Below are 13,839 nucleotides of genomic sequence, written 5' to 3'. Positions count from 1 at the left end.
TTTTAGTCATTTAGCAGACGCTCTTATCCAGAGCGACTTACAGTAGTGAATGCATACATTTCATTAAAAAAAAAAGTTCCATACTAGTCCCCCAAGGAATCGAACCCACAACCCTGGCATTGCAAACACCATGCTCTACCAACTGAGCCACACGGGACCATATATTTCAATACAGATCTAGAAAAGTGACTACATTTCAGACACTATTGGGTTGGCTGCCTTCAACTAATGGCAGGGCTGTATCTGGAAGTGCATGTTGAAGATAGAAATATAATTAATAGAGAACACATCATCTCCTATACTATTCCAATCTATAGTGCCATCAGAAAGCATTTACACGCCTTGATTTTTTCTACATTTTGTTGTGTTACAGCCTGAATATAAAATGGATTACATTTAGATTTTGTGTCACTGGCCTCCACACAATACCCCATAATATCCAAGTGTAGTTATGTTTTTAGAAGTGTTTACAAATTAATTACAAATCAAAAGCTGAAATATCATGAGTCAATAAGTATTCAAACCCTTATTACGGCAATCCTAAATACGTTCAGGAGTAAAAATGTGTGTAACAAGTCAAATAATAAGTTGCATGTGCAATAATAGTGTTTAACATGATTTTTGAATAACTACCTCATCTTTGTACCCCACACATACAATTATCTGGAAGGTCCTCAGTTGAGCAGTGCATTTCAAACACAGATTCAACCACAAAGACCAGGGTGGTTTTCCAATGCCTGGCAAAGAAGGACACCTGTTGGTAGATGGGTTATAAAAAAGCAGACGTTGAATATCCATTTGAGCATGGTGAAGTTATTAATTACACTTTGGAGGGTGTATCAATACATCCAGTCACTACAAAGATACAGGCGTCCTTCCTAACTCAGTTGACGAGGAGGAACGAAACCACTTAGGGATTTCACCATGAGGCCAATGGTGATTTTAAACCAGATACAGAGTTAAATGGCTGTGATGGGAGAAAACTGAGGATGGATCAACAACATTTTAAAATAAAGGTTAAATTAAAAAAATTATAAAATCAACAACATTGTAGTTACTCCACAATTGTAATCGAATTACAGTGCGAAAATAACAAAGTCTGTACCGAATAAAAATATTCCAAAACATGGATCCTGTTTGCAATAAGGCACTAATGTAAAACTGCAAAAACAAATGTGGCAAAGAAATAAACTATATGTCTTGAATACAAGGCATTATGTTTGGGGCAAATCCAACGCAACACATCACTGAGTACCACTCTTCATATTTTCAAGCTGTTATGGGTATGCTTGTCATCAACAAGGATTAAGGAGTTTTTTAGGATAAAAATAAATGGAGGCAAAGCACAGGCAAAGTCCTACATGAAAACCTGCTTCAGTCTGCTTCCCATCAGACACTGGGAGACAAATCTACCTTTCAGCAGGTCAATAACCTAAAACACAAGGCCAAATACAGTGCCTTCAGAAAGTATTCATACCCCTTGACTTTTTACACATTTTGTAAAAAACAATAATAATCTCACCCATCTACACACAATACCACATAATGAGAAAGTGATAAACATTTTTGGGGAAATGTTTGAAAATATATTGAAAATTAAATACACAAATATCTAATTTACATGAGTATTCACACCCATATTAGAGTCAATGAAAAACTCTCCAGTCCTTACAATTGATGACTTATCTCAAATCCAATTTGTTTTCCACATGGATTCCACGTCACAATACGTTGACAAATTATGTTGAAACAGCGTTGGCTTATCCAGTTTGCGCCCAGTGGGTGCCTTGGCATACTTCCAATACTTCCAAAGTGTACAGCAAATGAGGGTGTTATTGTGAACATAAAAGGTGAATGATGTTTTTCTTTTCTGGCTGAGTTATAATACTCGCTCACGCACACATAGTTTCAGGAGGGGTCTGACTTATAACGCAAAGCATGCGTGTGTACACTGCATTAAGAAAGTATTCAGATCCTTTCCCATTTTCCACATTTTGTTACTTTACAGCTTTATTCTAAAATGGATTAAATGTTTAAAAAGTCCTCATCAATCTACACACAGTACCACATAATGACAAAGCAAAAACAGGTATTTAGAAATCTTTGCAAATGTATTAAACATTAAAAACAGAAATACCTCATTTACATAGGTATTCAGACCCTTTGCTATGAGACTCGAAATTAAGCTCAGTTGCATCCTGTTTCCATTGATCATCCTTGAGATATTTCTACAACTTGATTGGAGTCCACCTGTGGTACATTCAATTGATTGGACCTGATTTGAAAAGGCGCACGCCTGTCTATATAAGGTCCCACAGTTGACAGTGCATGTCAGAGCAAAAACAAAGCCACGAGGTCGAAGGAATTGTCTGTAGGCACAGATCTCGGGAAGGGTACCAAAACAATTCTGCAGCACTGAAGGTCCCCAAGAACACAGTGGCCTCCATCATTCTTAAATGGAAGAAGTTTGGAACCACCAAAACCCTTCCTAGAGCTGGCTGCCTGGCCAACTGAGCAATCGGGGGAGAAGTGTCTTGGTCAGAGAGGTGACCAAGAACCAGATGGTCACTCTAACAGAGCTCCAGAATTCCTCTGTGGAGATGGGAGAAACTTCCAGAAGGACAACCATCTCCGCAGCACTCCACCAATCAGGCCTTTATGGTAGAGTGGCCAGACGGAAGTCACTCCTCAGTAAAAGGCACATGACAGCCTGCTTGGAGTTTGCCAGAAGGCACCTAAATGTTCCTGACCATGAGAAACACGATTCTCTGGTCTGATGAAACCAACATTTAACTCTTTGGCCTGAATGCCAAGCATCACTTCTGGAGGAAACCTGGCACCATCCCTACGGTGAAGCATGGTGGTGGCAGCATCATGCTGTGGGAATGTGTTTCAGTGGCAGGGACTGAGAGACTAATCAGGATCAAGGGAAAGATGAACATAGCAATGTACAGAGAGATATTTGATGAAAACCTACTCCAGTGTGCTCAGAACCTAAGAATGGGGCAAAGGTTCACCTTCCAACAGGACAACGACCCTAAGCATACAGCCAAGTCAACACAGAAGTGGCTTCTGGGCAAGTCTCTGAATGTCCTTGAGTGGGCCAGACAGAGCCGCTCCCCATCCAACCGGACAGAGCTTGACAGATCTGCAGAGAAGAATGAGAGAAACTCCCAAATACAGGTGTGCCAAGCTTGTGTCGTCATACTCAAGAAAACTCGAGGCTGCAATCGCTGCCAAAGGTGCTTCAGCAAAATACTGAGTAAAGGGTCTGAATACTTATGTAAATGTGATTTTTCAGTTTGGTATTTTTAAGAAATTTGCAAAAATGTATAAAAAACTGTTTTTGCTCTGTCATTATGGGGAATTGTGTGTAGATTGATGAGAAAAAAATATTTTATCAATTTTAGAATAAAGTTGTAAAGTATCAAAATGTGGAAAAGGTCAAGGGGTCTGAATACTTTCTGAATGCACTGTATTGCATGTGCCAAGTTTATAAATCTAAATATTTGTGTAAGTCAAATCAAATCAAATTGTATTTGTCACATGCACCGAATACAATGCACCGAATACACCTTACAGTGAAATGCTTACTTACAAGCCCTTAGCCAACAGTCTTCTTAGAAACAGTGCACGCAGTGCACATACCTGTATGTGAAATGTATGCAAAAGTTATAAATGAGGTCCCAGGACTTGCCACACCTTTCAAAAACAAATCAAATGAATTCTCCCCTAGAGCAGATCTGCCCAAGGAACTTTCGATATACATTGTCCATAGACTGTTTACAGGGTAAGAAAAACAGGATGTAACTATTCATTTAAGTAACTACAATCAGGGCCGGACTACTGCCGAACTCCAGGGGGCCCCCAACCCTCCCCGAATTTTTTTTAATGTTTTTTGTTGTTGGGAGTCTGCGTGCCCTTTAGGGAATCCGGTCCTGGTTGCAATGAGCTAGAATGCTTGCTGATGTACTTTAAACACAACATTAAAGGGATAGTTCATCCAATTAACAACATTTAAATAAATACAGAATCCTTACTTTGTGTCACGCCCTGACCTGAGAGAGACGGTTTATTTCTCTATTTTGTTAGGTCAGGGTGTGGGGTGGGCATTCTATGTTTTGTATTTCTTTGTTTTGGGCCGAGAATCAGAGGCCCAAAAAGAGTCTATCGTTGTCTCTGATTAGCAATCATACTTAGGCAGCCTTTTCCCACCTGTGTTTGTGGGTAGTTATTTTCTGTTTTGTTATCTGTTACCTGACAGAACTGTTGGCCGTTTGTTTGTTATTTTTGCTTTAGTGTTCTGAGTTAAAATAAATATTAATTATGAACACTCAACACGCTGCACCTTGGTCCCCTCTCTATGACGGTCGTTACACTTTGAAAGCATGGACAAGGGGAGACCGCAATCAACTTTTTTTATACATTTATTTTACAGTAAACTACACACTGGGCACAAACTGGTTGAATCAACTTTGTTTCAATGTAATATTCAACGTAATATGTCAATGTGACCTTGATCTACATGGAAAATACTTTGATTTGAAAGAAATTGTCAAACTATTTTGAGGGTGACATTTCTAGAAATCAATCAAATGTATTTGTAGTATTATGTTGAATTTGTACCTTGAAAACAACGTCTATCAGGACTCAGGCTGAGACCCAGATGCAGAGGCGGATAGTACGAATCTCAGAGTTTATTATAGGACAATGGGCAGGCAAAAGGTAAGTCAAGGCAGGAAATGGTCCTAATCCAAATCAGAGTCAGGCAGGTACAAGACGGCGGGCAGGATCAGGGTCAGGACAGGCAGAAAGGTCAGAACTGGGAACATTTCAAGAATTTTTCAAGTGCAGTCGCAAAAACCATTCATCAAAACCTTTGATGAAACTGGCTCTCATATGGATGGCTGCCCAATCAATTATGGGCGGGTAGTGTTATTTTATGTGATCACACAGTGCAGCCAGCTGGGTCTGATAAAGTCTGTCCTATGTCCAGTTAAACGGGAGTCATTGTAGGCGTTGTGTAGAACGGGTTCCTACTGCACTGGGGCTGCCTCCGAGGGGTCTGTTGGTCCTGCAGTCGTATCAGGTCTTGTTGGGGGTAGAGCTGTGGCGGGGGATGCAGCTGAGCGGGCTGCTGTTGGACAACCAGGTCGGGTGCTGGTGCATTGGATACGGGGTATAATAGAAAGGTGGAAAGTCATTATCATCATCCCTGTTTCTCCTCCTTTTCTTATCACCCTTCACCATTTTTCCTTACATTTTCTTGTCTGCCCTTCTCTCTGCTTCTCTTTCCCACTTTCCTAAAATCATCCCAGTCTATTCTACTTGCCTTGCCTTTTTTGGTTTCTTCAAAGTCCTGTAACTTATTACTACATTCTGCTAATAAAGCTTCACTCAATGTGCCTTTTAAGGGAACACCTAATACCTTGTGCCAGAGCGATACCTGTTCCAGGATGTCCCTGACCAACTTATTCAACATTACCTTCACCGGTCCAGTCAGAGGGTCGAGCAGGCAAAATTCTGTACCCATACAACATTTTGTATAGCGGGAAATACTGTATGTGTTGTACGCACGTAAACAATTATTTCCCAAGTATATCAAATTCTCCTATGGCTCCATTGGTAAAATTGTGCTAACCTGCAGGAATATTTTCTTGCTTCTATCTCAGGACCCTTTCCTGGAATCAAATAGCTCATGCATTTACATCTGACGATTGCAAACCATGGCATATCAATTAATATTAATTTAGTACTTTGCCAAATAATGCGCATTTACACGGGAATACCTCTGTTTTAAAACAGGATTTTCTCCACATACAGTAGAGCCCTCCTTGTCACTAAGACAAGGTCTTTTTCACACACAGTGATAACTTACACACAGTGAAAACTCACACACAGTGAGCCTCTTCTTTGCTTCAACAGAAAATCCTACCCTGGGTAACTCGTCCAAGAATATCTCCTTTAATTAAAGATATCTCTGTTTCAACAGAGTTCCTAATCAAACATTCCATATGTGATTCCATGTGTTATTTCATAGTTTTGATGTCTTCACTACTATACAACAAGAACATTTTGAAAAAAGGGGCGGATCCTTAAGAGGTTTTAACATTTAGAATAAAGGAGCATCTTTCTCAGTTGTGTCTTTTCAGAGCGCTCTGCCTTACAGTAGGTCCACATAGGCAATTATAGCACAACATTCACATAATAAAAATACAAGAAAAACGTTGTGATGAAAGAAGTTGAGAGGCGTTCAGAGGAATTGCTTGAAGAATACTGCTCATCTACAAAGCATGGAGAATGGTGAGCACTACAGTTTTCATTAATTGCTTTGAGCTAGATGTTTTGGGAACACTTTATATTACAGTGCCCTTATCATAGTGAAATTATTCCTGTAAGTACAGTGCGACAGTATTGTAATTACTCATTGTTATACTGTACTTACACTGTATTGTAAAATGCAACAGATTTTCTTGACGTGACCCTCACCTGAAGGTCACTGGATGTGTTTACACTACTTTAACATAATTACTGTGTCATTAACATGTTATTTCTTAGTAAATGGCTGGTCATTTATGTTCTGTAAAATATAGTTTCAACACACCTACTCATTCAAGGGTTTTTCTTTATTTTTACTATTTTCTAGATTGTAGAATAATAGTGAAGACATCAAAACTATGAAATAGCACATATGGAATCACACTATGGGTCTTAAAGAGGCCTTGACAGAATGCTTTTGTTTACATCATATTTCATTTGCTGAAGTTTTAGATTCCATCCACAGTCATTAGACACCATCCATCCAGCTAGCAATTGTTGATCATGCTGATATGTTGAAATACTACATCATGTACAACATATTTTAGACTGTTGAAATCAGTGGATTTTGGTATGAGGTAATAAAAAAAATACATCTGTCAAACTCGATGTAAGATTATCACTCTCCATTACATTTTAAAAGTTTTGCAAGTAATGTACATTAGATGTATTATGCCCCCTTTTCCTATTCATTTAAGTGTTCAAGTTCCTTCACTCCTCTCCTCTATCCATTGTAAAGTCATAATGCAGAGAGTTCATTTGCTCACATTCCACAAATCTATGCCCCTTCAGCATTCAATTTTGGGGCAGCAGGTAGCCCCATGGTTAGAGCATTGGGCCAGTAACCGAAAGGTTGCTGGATTGAATCCCAGAGCAAACAAGGTAAAAATCTGTCCTTCTGCCCCTGCACAAGGCAGTTAACCAACTGTTCCCCAGTAGGCTGTCATTGTAAATAAGAATTTGTTCTTAACTGACTTGCCTTGTTAAATAAAGAAAAAGCCTGCCTGCTGCTGTCGCTTTCACAGAGCAAATCCCCTCTTCTTCCCCTCAATGAAGGAGCCAGTGTTACCTTGACTCAATAGCTCCGCCTCACACACACATGAACACACACACAAACACTCCAGACTATCCACATGGGTTCGCTCATGGTTAGTTCTGGGAAGGGCATTTGACAGGGAGAAACACAGGGTCTAGGTTTGCTTCCAATGAAAGGGACCAGAACAAGTCTTCCTTAATGGAGAAGTAGACTACTAAAACAGACTTCATCCTTAAAACCTCTTCAGGAACGGACCCTTTTTTTAAATTTTCTGCCTGTAACTGAAGCAAGGATGTACATATTCTTGGTACCATTTGAAAGGAAACACTTTTGTGGAAATGTGAAAGGAATGTAGGAGAATATAACACAATAGATCTAGTGAAAGCTAATACAAAGAAAAAAACAACTGTTCTTTTGTATTTTATTTGTACCATCATCTTTGAAATGCAAGAGAAAGGCCATTATGTATTATTCCAGCCCAGCTGCAATTTAGATTTTGGCCACTAGATGGCAGCAGTGTATGTGCAACGTTTTAGACTGATCCAATGAACAATTGCATTTCTGTTCAAAATTGTGTATCATGCTAATCGCATTAGGCTACGTTAGCTCAACATCCCGCAGGGGACCCACCGATCCTGAAGAAGTTTTTAAGTTACTCTCTCTCTCTCTCTCTCTCGCGCTTTCTAGTCTCCTCCATTTCTATCAAGAAACCTTTTATTTAGACTGTTTATCACTGTTTGTATTTGAAATCTAGCAGACTTGGCAGGCGGGGGCTGTGATAACAACTAGACATCTCTCTAGTTGTATAGAGAGACAGAGACAGACATGATGCTTCAGTCAGTGGTACTGTAGCTTTCTCTCTTTCTCTTTCTCTCTCACTGTCTCTCTCTCTCTCTGCAGTCAGTAGCACTTGTTGTAGGCACGGAATGAAGAACAAAGGCTGGAGACTCAGCAGTGCCAGGGAGAGCAGCAATGTCTTCCTGTTTTGTGTAACTATACAGGCATGTTGTCAAGAAGTGAGTGTAGCTGGTGGATCGAAGTCAGGCGCAGGAGAGCAGAGATGAATGGACAAAGCACTTTACTAAGGCAATCATTTGCACAGAACGTAACTGCGTGCCAACCTCCACAATAAACAATTACACACACAGACATGGGGGTAACAGAGGGTTAAATAAACAACATGTAATGAGGGAATGAATACCAGGTGTGTGGGAAAACAAGAAAAAAATGGATCGGCGATGGCTAGAAGACCGGTGACATTGACCGCCGAACACCGCCCGAACAAGGAGAGGAACCGACGTCGGCGGAAGTCATGACAGTAACCCCCCCTTGACGTGCGGCTCCAGCAGGGCACCGACACCGGCCTTGGGGACAACCCGGAGGGCGAGGTGCAGGGCGATCCGGACGGAGACGGTGGAACTCCCGCAGCATTGAAGGGTCCAACACGTTCTCCACCAGAACCCAGCATCTTTCCTCCGGACCGTACCCCTCCCACTCCACGAGGTACTGAAGGCCCCTCACCCGACGCCTCGAGTCCAGTATGGAGCGAACGGAATACGCCGGGGCTCCCGCACCTCAGACTCCTGGAGCGGGCCAGCCACCACCGGCCTGAGGAGAGACACATGGAATGAGGGGTTAATATGGTAATCGGGGGGAAGCTGTAACCTGTAACTAACCTCGTTCAATCTCCTCAGGACTTTAAATGGCCCCACAAACCGCGGCCCCAGCTTCCGGCAGGGCAGGCTGAGGGGCATGTTTCGGGTCACCGGGGCCTCACTGTGGTGACGGTCTGCGCTGGCTTTCTGGCGCAGCACATCCCGCTGAAGGTGAACATGAGCAGCGTCCCATGTCTCCTCCGCGCACCTGAACCAGTCGTCCACCGCAGGAGCCTCGATCTGACTCTGATGCCAAGGCGCCAGAACCGGCTTGTACCCCAGTACGCACTGGAAGGGGGAGAGGTTAGTGGAGGAGTGGAGGAGTGGAGGAGTGACGGAGTGGCGGAGCGAGTTCTGGGCCATCTCTGCCCAAGGCACGAACGCCACCCACTCCCCCGGCCGGTCCTGGCAATAAGACCTCAGAAACCTACCCACATCCTGGTTCACTCTCTCCACCTGCCCATTACTCTCGGGGTGAAAACCCGAGGCAAGGCTGATCGAGACCCCCAGACGTTCCATGAACGCCCTCCAGACCCTCAAAGTGAACTGGGGACCCTGATCAGACACTATATCCTCAGGCACTCTGTAGTGCAGGCACTCTCATGTCCGGAAGACGTGAGTGAACAAGGCCTCCACACTCTGTAGGGCCGTAGGGAGACCGGGCAGAGGAAGGAGACGGCAGGACTTCGAGAAACGGTCCACAATGGCCAAGATCGTGGTGTTACCCTGTGAGGGAGATCTTTGAGAAAATCTATCAACAGGTGAGACCATGGCCATTGTGGAACGGGTAAGGGGTGTAACTTACCTCTGGGCAGGTGCCTAGGAGCCTTACACTGAGTGCACACCGAGCAGGAGGAAACATAAACCCTCACGTCCTTTGCCAAGGTGGGCCTCCAATACTTCCCACTCAAACAGCGCACTATCCGACCGATACCTGGATGACCAGAGGAGGGTGACGTGTGAGCCCAATAGATCAGCCAGTCACGGACAGCAGACGGAACTTACAGACGCCCAGCGGGACACTGGAGGGGAGCGGGCTCTGCACGTAACGCCTGCTCAATGTCCGCATCTAGCTCCCATACTACCGGCGCCACCAGGCAGAAGGCCGGGAGTATGGTGGTGGGATCCATGGGCCGCTTCTCTGTGTCATACAGCCGGGACAGTGCATCTGCCTTGACATGCTGGGAACCTGGTCTGTATGAAAGGGTGAAAACGAAACGGGTAAAAAACATGGCCCACCTTGCCTGGCGAGGATTCAGTCTCCTCGCTGCCCGGATGTACTCCAGATTGCGGTGGTCAGTCCAGATGAGAAAAGGGTGTTTAGCCCCCTCAAGCCAATGTCTCCACGCCTTCAATGCCTTGTCGAGAGCCAACAGCTCCCGGTCCCCGACGTCATAGTTTTGAGAGAGCACGGCCCCTATCCCAGCCTCGGACGCATCCACCTCCACTGTGAACGCCAAAGAGGGATCCGGATGGGCCAACACTGGAGCCGAGGTAAACAGGGCCCTCAGGTGAACAAAAGCCCTGTCCGCCTCAGCCGACCACTGCAACCGAACCGGACCCCCCTTCAGCAGTGAGGTAATGGGAGCCGCTACCTGACCAAAACCCCGGATAAACCTTCGGTAGTAATTGGCAAACCCAAGAAAACACTGCACCTCCTTTACCGTGGTGGGAGTTGGCCAATTACGCACGGCTGAAATGCGGTCACTCTCCATCTCCAACCCTGAGGTGGAAATGCGGTATCCTAGGAAGAAGACGGACTGCTGGAAGAACAGGCATTTCTCAGCCTTGACATACAGGTCATGCTTCAACAGTCAACCAAGCACCCTGCGCACCAAGGACACATGCTCGGCGCGTGCAGCGGAGTATATCAGAATGTCATCGATATACACCACTACACCCTTCCCGTGCAGGTCCCTGAAAATCTCGTCCACAAAGGCTTGAAAGACTGACGGAGCATTCATCAACCCGTACGGCATGACGAGGTACTCATAATGCCCTGAGGTGGTACTGAACGCTGTCTTCCACTCGTCTCCCTCCCGGATACGCACCAGGTTGTAAGCGCTCCTGAGATCTAGTTTGGTGAAGAAGCGCGCCCCGTGCATTGACTCAATCACTGTGGCTATGAGAGGTAGCGGGTAACTGTAGTTCACAGTGATCTGGTTAAGAGCTCGATAGTCAATACATTGGCGCAGACCTCCCTCCTTCTTCTTCACAAAAAAGAAACTCGAGGAGGCGGGTGAAGTAGAGGACCGAATGTACCCCTGACGCAGGGATTCGGAGTCATATGTTTCCATAGCCGCAGTCTCCGCCTGTGACAGGGGATACACCCGCCTTTTTCGGGCGGCGTTCGGCGGTCGACGTCACCGGTCTTCTAGTTCTGGTGCGTGATTCTGTCAGAAGGTGGGTGTAGCTGGTGCATGAAGTCAGGTGCAGGAGAGCAGAATGAGTGAGCAAAGTACTTTATTCAAAATAAAGGCACAAGGTAATAATACACTTGACCAACAATAAACGGTAATCAATTACGCACGGGTGAAAACAGCACCCATCGAAAACCAGCCATAGCGTACCGAATGAACATAGAAACAATCAGGCACAAAAACATGGGCGAAACAGAGGGTTAAATACATGAACATGTAAGTCAGGAATGAAACCAGGTGTGTAGAAAACAAAGACAAAACAAATGGAAATTGAAAGGTGGATCGGCGATGGCTAGAAGACCGTTGATGTCGACCGCCGAACGCCGCCCGAACAAGGAGAGGGACCAACTTTGGCGGAAGTCGTGACACTGTGAGAGCTTCCCATGTCTGGAATAGCCTGCTATCAAACACACACACAACTGTACCACCTATCACAGCTTTAACAAAAAAAAAACATGAAGACATGGCTAGAGGCCAATCAGACTAGTGAAAATAATCCCTAGCTGTGTATTGTCGCTTTCCATGTTGTCTGTAGCTGCATAGGTGTGGAAACACTTTGTTGCTTTTATGTATTTTGTTTTGTTGCAGTTTGCGTGCTACGTGTTGCTTGTTCTATGTTTCTCTGTGTGTGCTCACTGCTCATTGATTGTCTGTATTGTTATTGTTTTTAATAACCTGCCAAGGGACTGCGGTTGAAAATGATCCTGCTGGCAATATTTTTTGTTTACCTTTATTTAACTAGGCAAGTCAGTTAAGAACAAATTCTTATTTCAATGACGGCCTAGGAACAGTGGGTTAACTGCCTTGTTCAGGGGCAGAACGACAGATTTTTACCTTATCAGATTGGGGATTTGATCTTGCAACCTTTCGGTTACTAGTCCAACGTTCTAAACACTAGGCTACGCTGCCGCCCCAAAACTGGCACTTTTACTGAAATTTTGATTAATTTGCACTGTCCCTGTAAAAATGAAAATAAATGTATTTATTGCAATCCACCTTAATAACCGGACATTGTTCCACGTAATGGAAACAGATTATAATGTTAGAGCGGATAATGTTATAATACATTAACTTCCTGTTCAAATTCACTGGTGTTACCTAAACTATAAATCCCAGCAACAGCAATCAGAAATCACAGAACGTTTCTGATTCAACTATTCAGACCTCTACTGCAAATGTCCCACTGCATCCCTTACAGCCCGATATAGCCCAGCGAGCACGACTAAGTCTTCTATTCTTACCAGTAGGAAAAAAATATAACCCATTCTCAAACAACGTTCTGCGCTTACCTCTATCGTAAGGTTAAAACAAACTTGACAATTATCTCTTCTCTTTCAGCTTCCTACTTTGAAATGTCCAAGACTTTAAAAGTAGCATGTAATGCGCCAAATTTCTAAAATACATCAGTTAATCCATAATACATTTTTTAAAACATTTAAGTGGGCACAATATCAAATCAAATGTATTTATATAGCTCTTCTTACATCAGCTGATATATCAAAGTGCTGAACAGAAACCCAGCCTAAAACCCCAAACAGCAAGCAATGCAGGTGTAGAAGCATGGTGGCTAGGAAACACTCCCTAGAAAGGCCAAAACCTAGGAAGAAACCTAGAGAGGAACCAGGCTATGAGGGGTGGCCAGTCCTCTTCTGGCTGTGCCGGGTGGAGATTATAACAGAACATGGCCAAGATGTTCAAATGTTCATAAATGACCAGCATGGTCAAATAATAATAATCACAGTGAACAGGTCAGGGTTCCATAGCTGCAGGCAGAACAGTTGAAACTGGAGCAGCAGCATGGCCAGGTGGACTGGGGCATGGTCCTAGGGCTCAGGTCCTCCGAGAGAGAGAAAGAAAGAAAGAGAGAAAGAGAGAATTAGAGAGAGCATACTTAAAATCACACAGGACACCGGATAAGACAGGAGAAATACTCCAGATATAACAGACTGACCCTAGCCCCCCGACACATAAACTACTGCAGCATAAATACTGGAGGCTGAGACAAGAGGGGTCAGGAGACTGATTTACTACAGTCAATACTACAGCCATTTACTACCCACAACTTCAGCTCATTGCAGTTGTATCCTGCAATAAGTAATACCCTTGTTTAGATTTCAATTATAATCATATTCATAGATCTATCGCAGTTACCTATCCGCTATTATTAGAATTCATGAGATGTAGGTAACTGTCCCTTATTTAAATCACTTATTTAAATACGACTCCATGTAACGAGTGTGCTGAGAGTCGGGAAGCAAGTTCAGGGAGTGAGTGTTTTAATAAATAAAAGAAACAATGAACATGAAACACAAACAAAGCACCGACATGAAAACAGAGTCAATAACACCTGAGGAAAAAACCAAGGTGAGTGACAGATATAGGGAAGATAATAAAGGAGGTGATGGAGTCC

At 43.6% G+C, this 13,839-nt stretch overlaps 1 protein-coding gene across 2 annotated transcripts in view; it reads left to right on the top strand.

Moving 5' to 3' along the window:
- Positions 1-6,133: 6,133 nt before the first annotated feature.
- LOC115208083 (sodium- and chloride-dependent GABA transporter 2-like) overlaps positions 6,134-13,839 on the top strand; it is an 87,713-nt gene continuing 80,007 nt past the window's right edge. For both annotated transcript variants that reach the window (XM_029775859.1, XM_029775857.1), the window contains exon 1: positions 6,134-6,303. In XM_029775859.1, the coding sequence (XP_029631719.1) occupies positions 6,233-6,303 (71 nt within the window). In that variant the 5' untranslated portion in view covers positions 6,134-6,232. The remainder of the gene's footprint in view (positions 6,304-13,839) is intronic.

This window comes from Salmo trutta, chromosome 14, assembly GCF_901001165.1.
Source record: "Salmo trutta chromosome 14, fSalTru1.1, whole genome shotgun sequence".
NCBI classification, from domain to species: Eukaryota; Metazoa; Chordata; class Actinopteri; order Salmoniformes; family Salmonidae; genus Salmo; species Salmo trutta.
The sequence above is the reverse complement of the archived record's forward strand: the minus strand, read 5'-3'. Positions and strand labels throughout refer to the sequence as shown.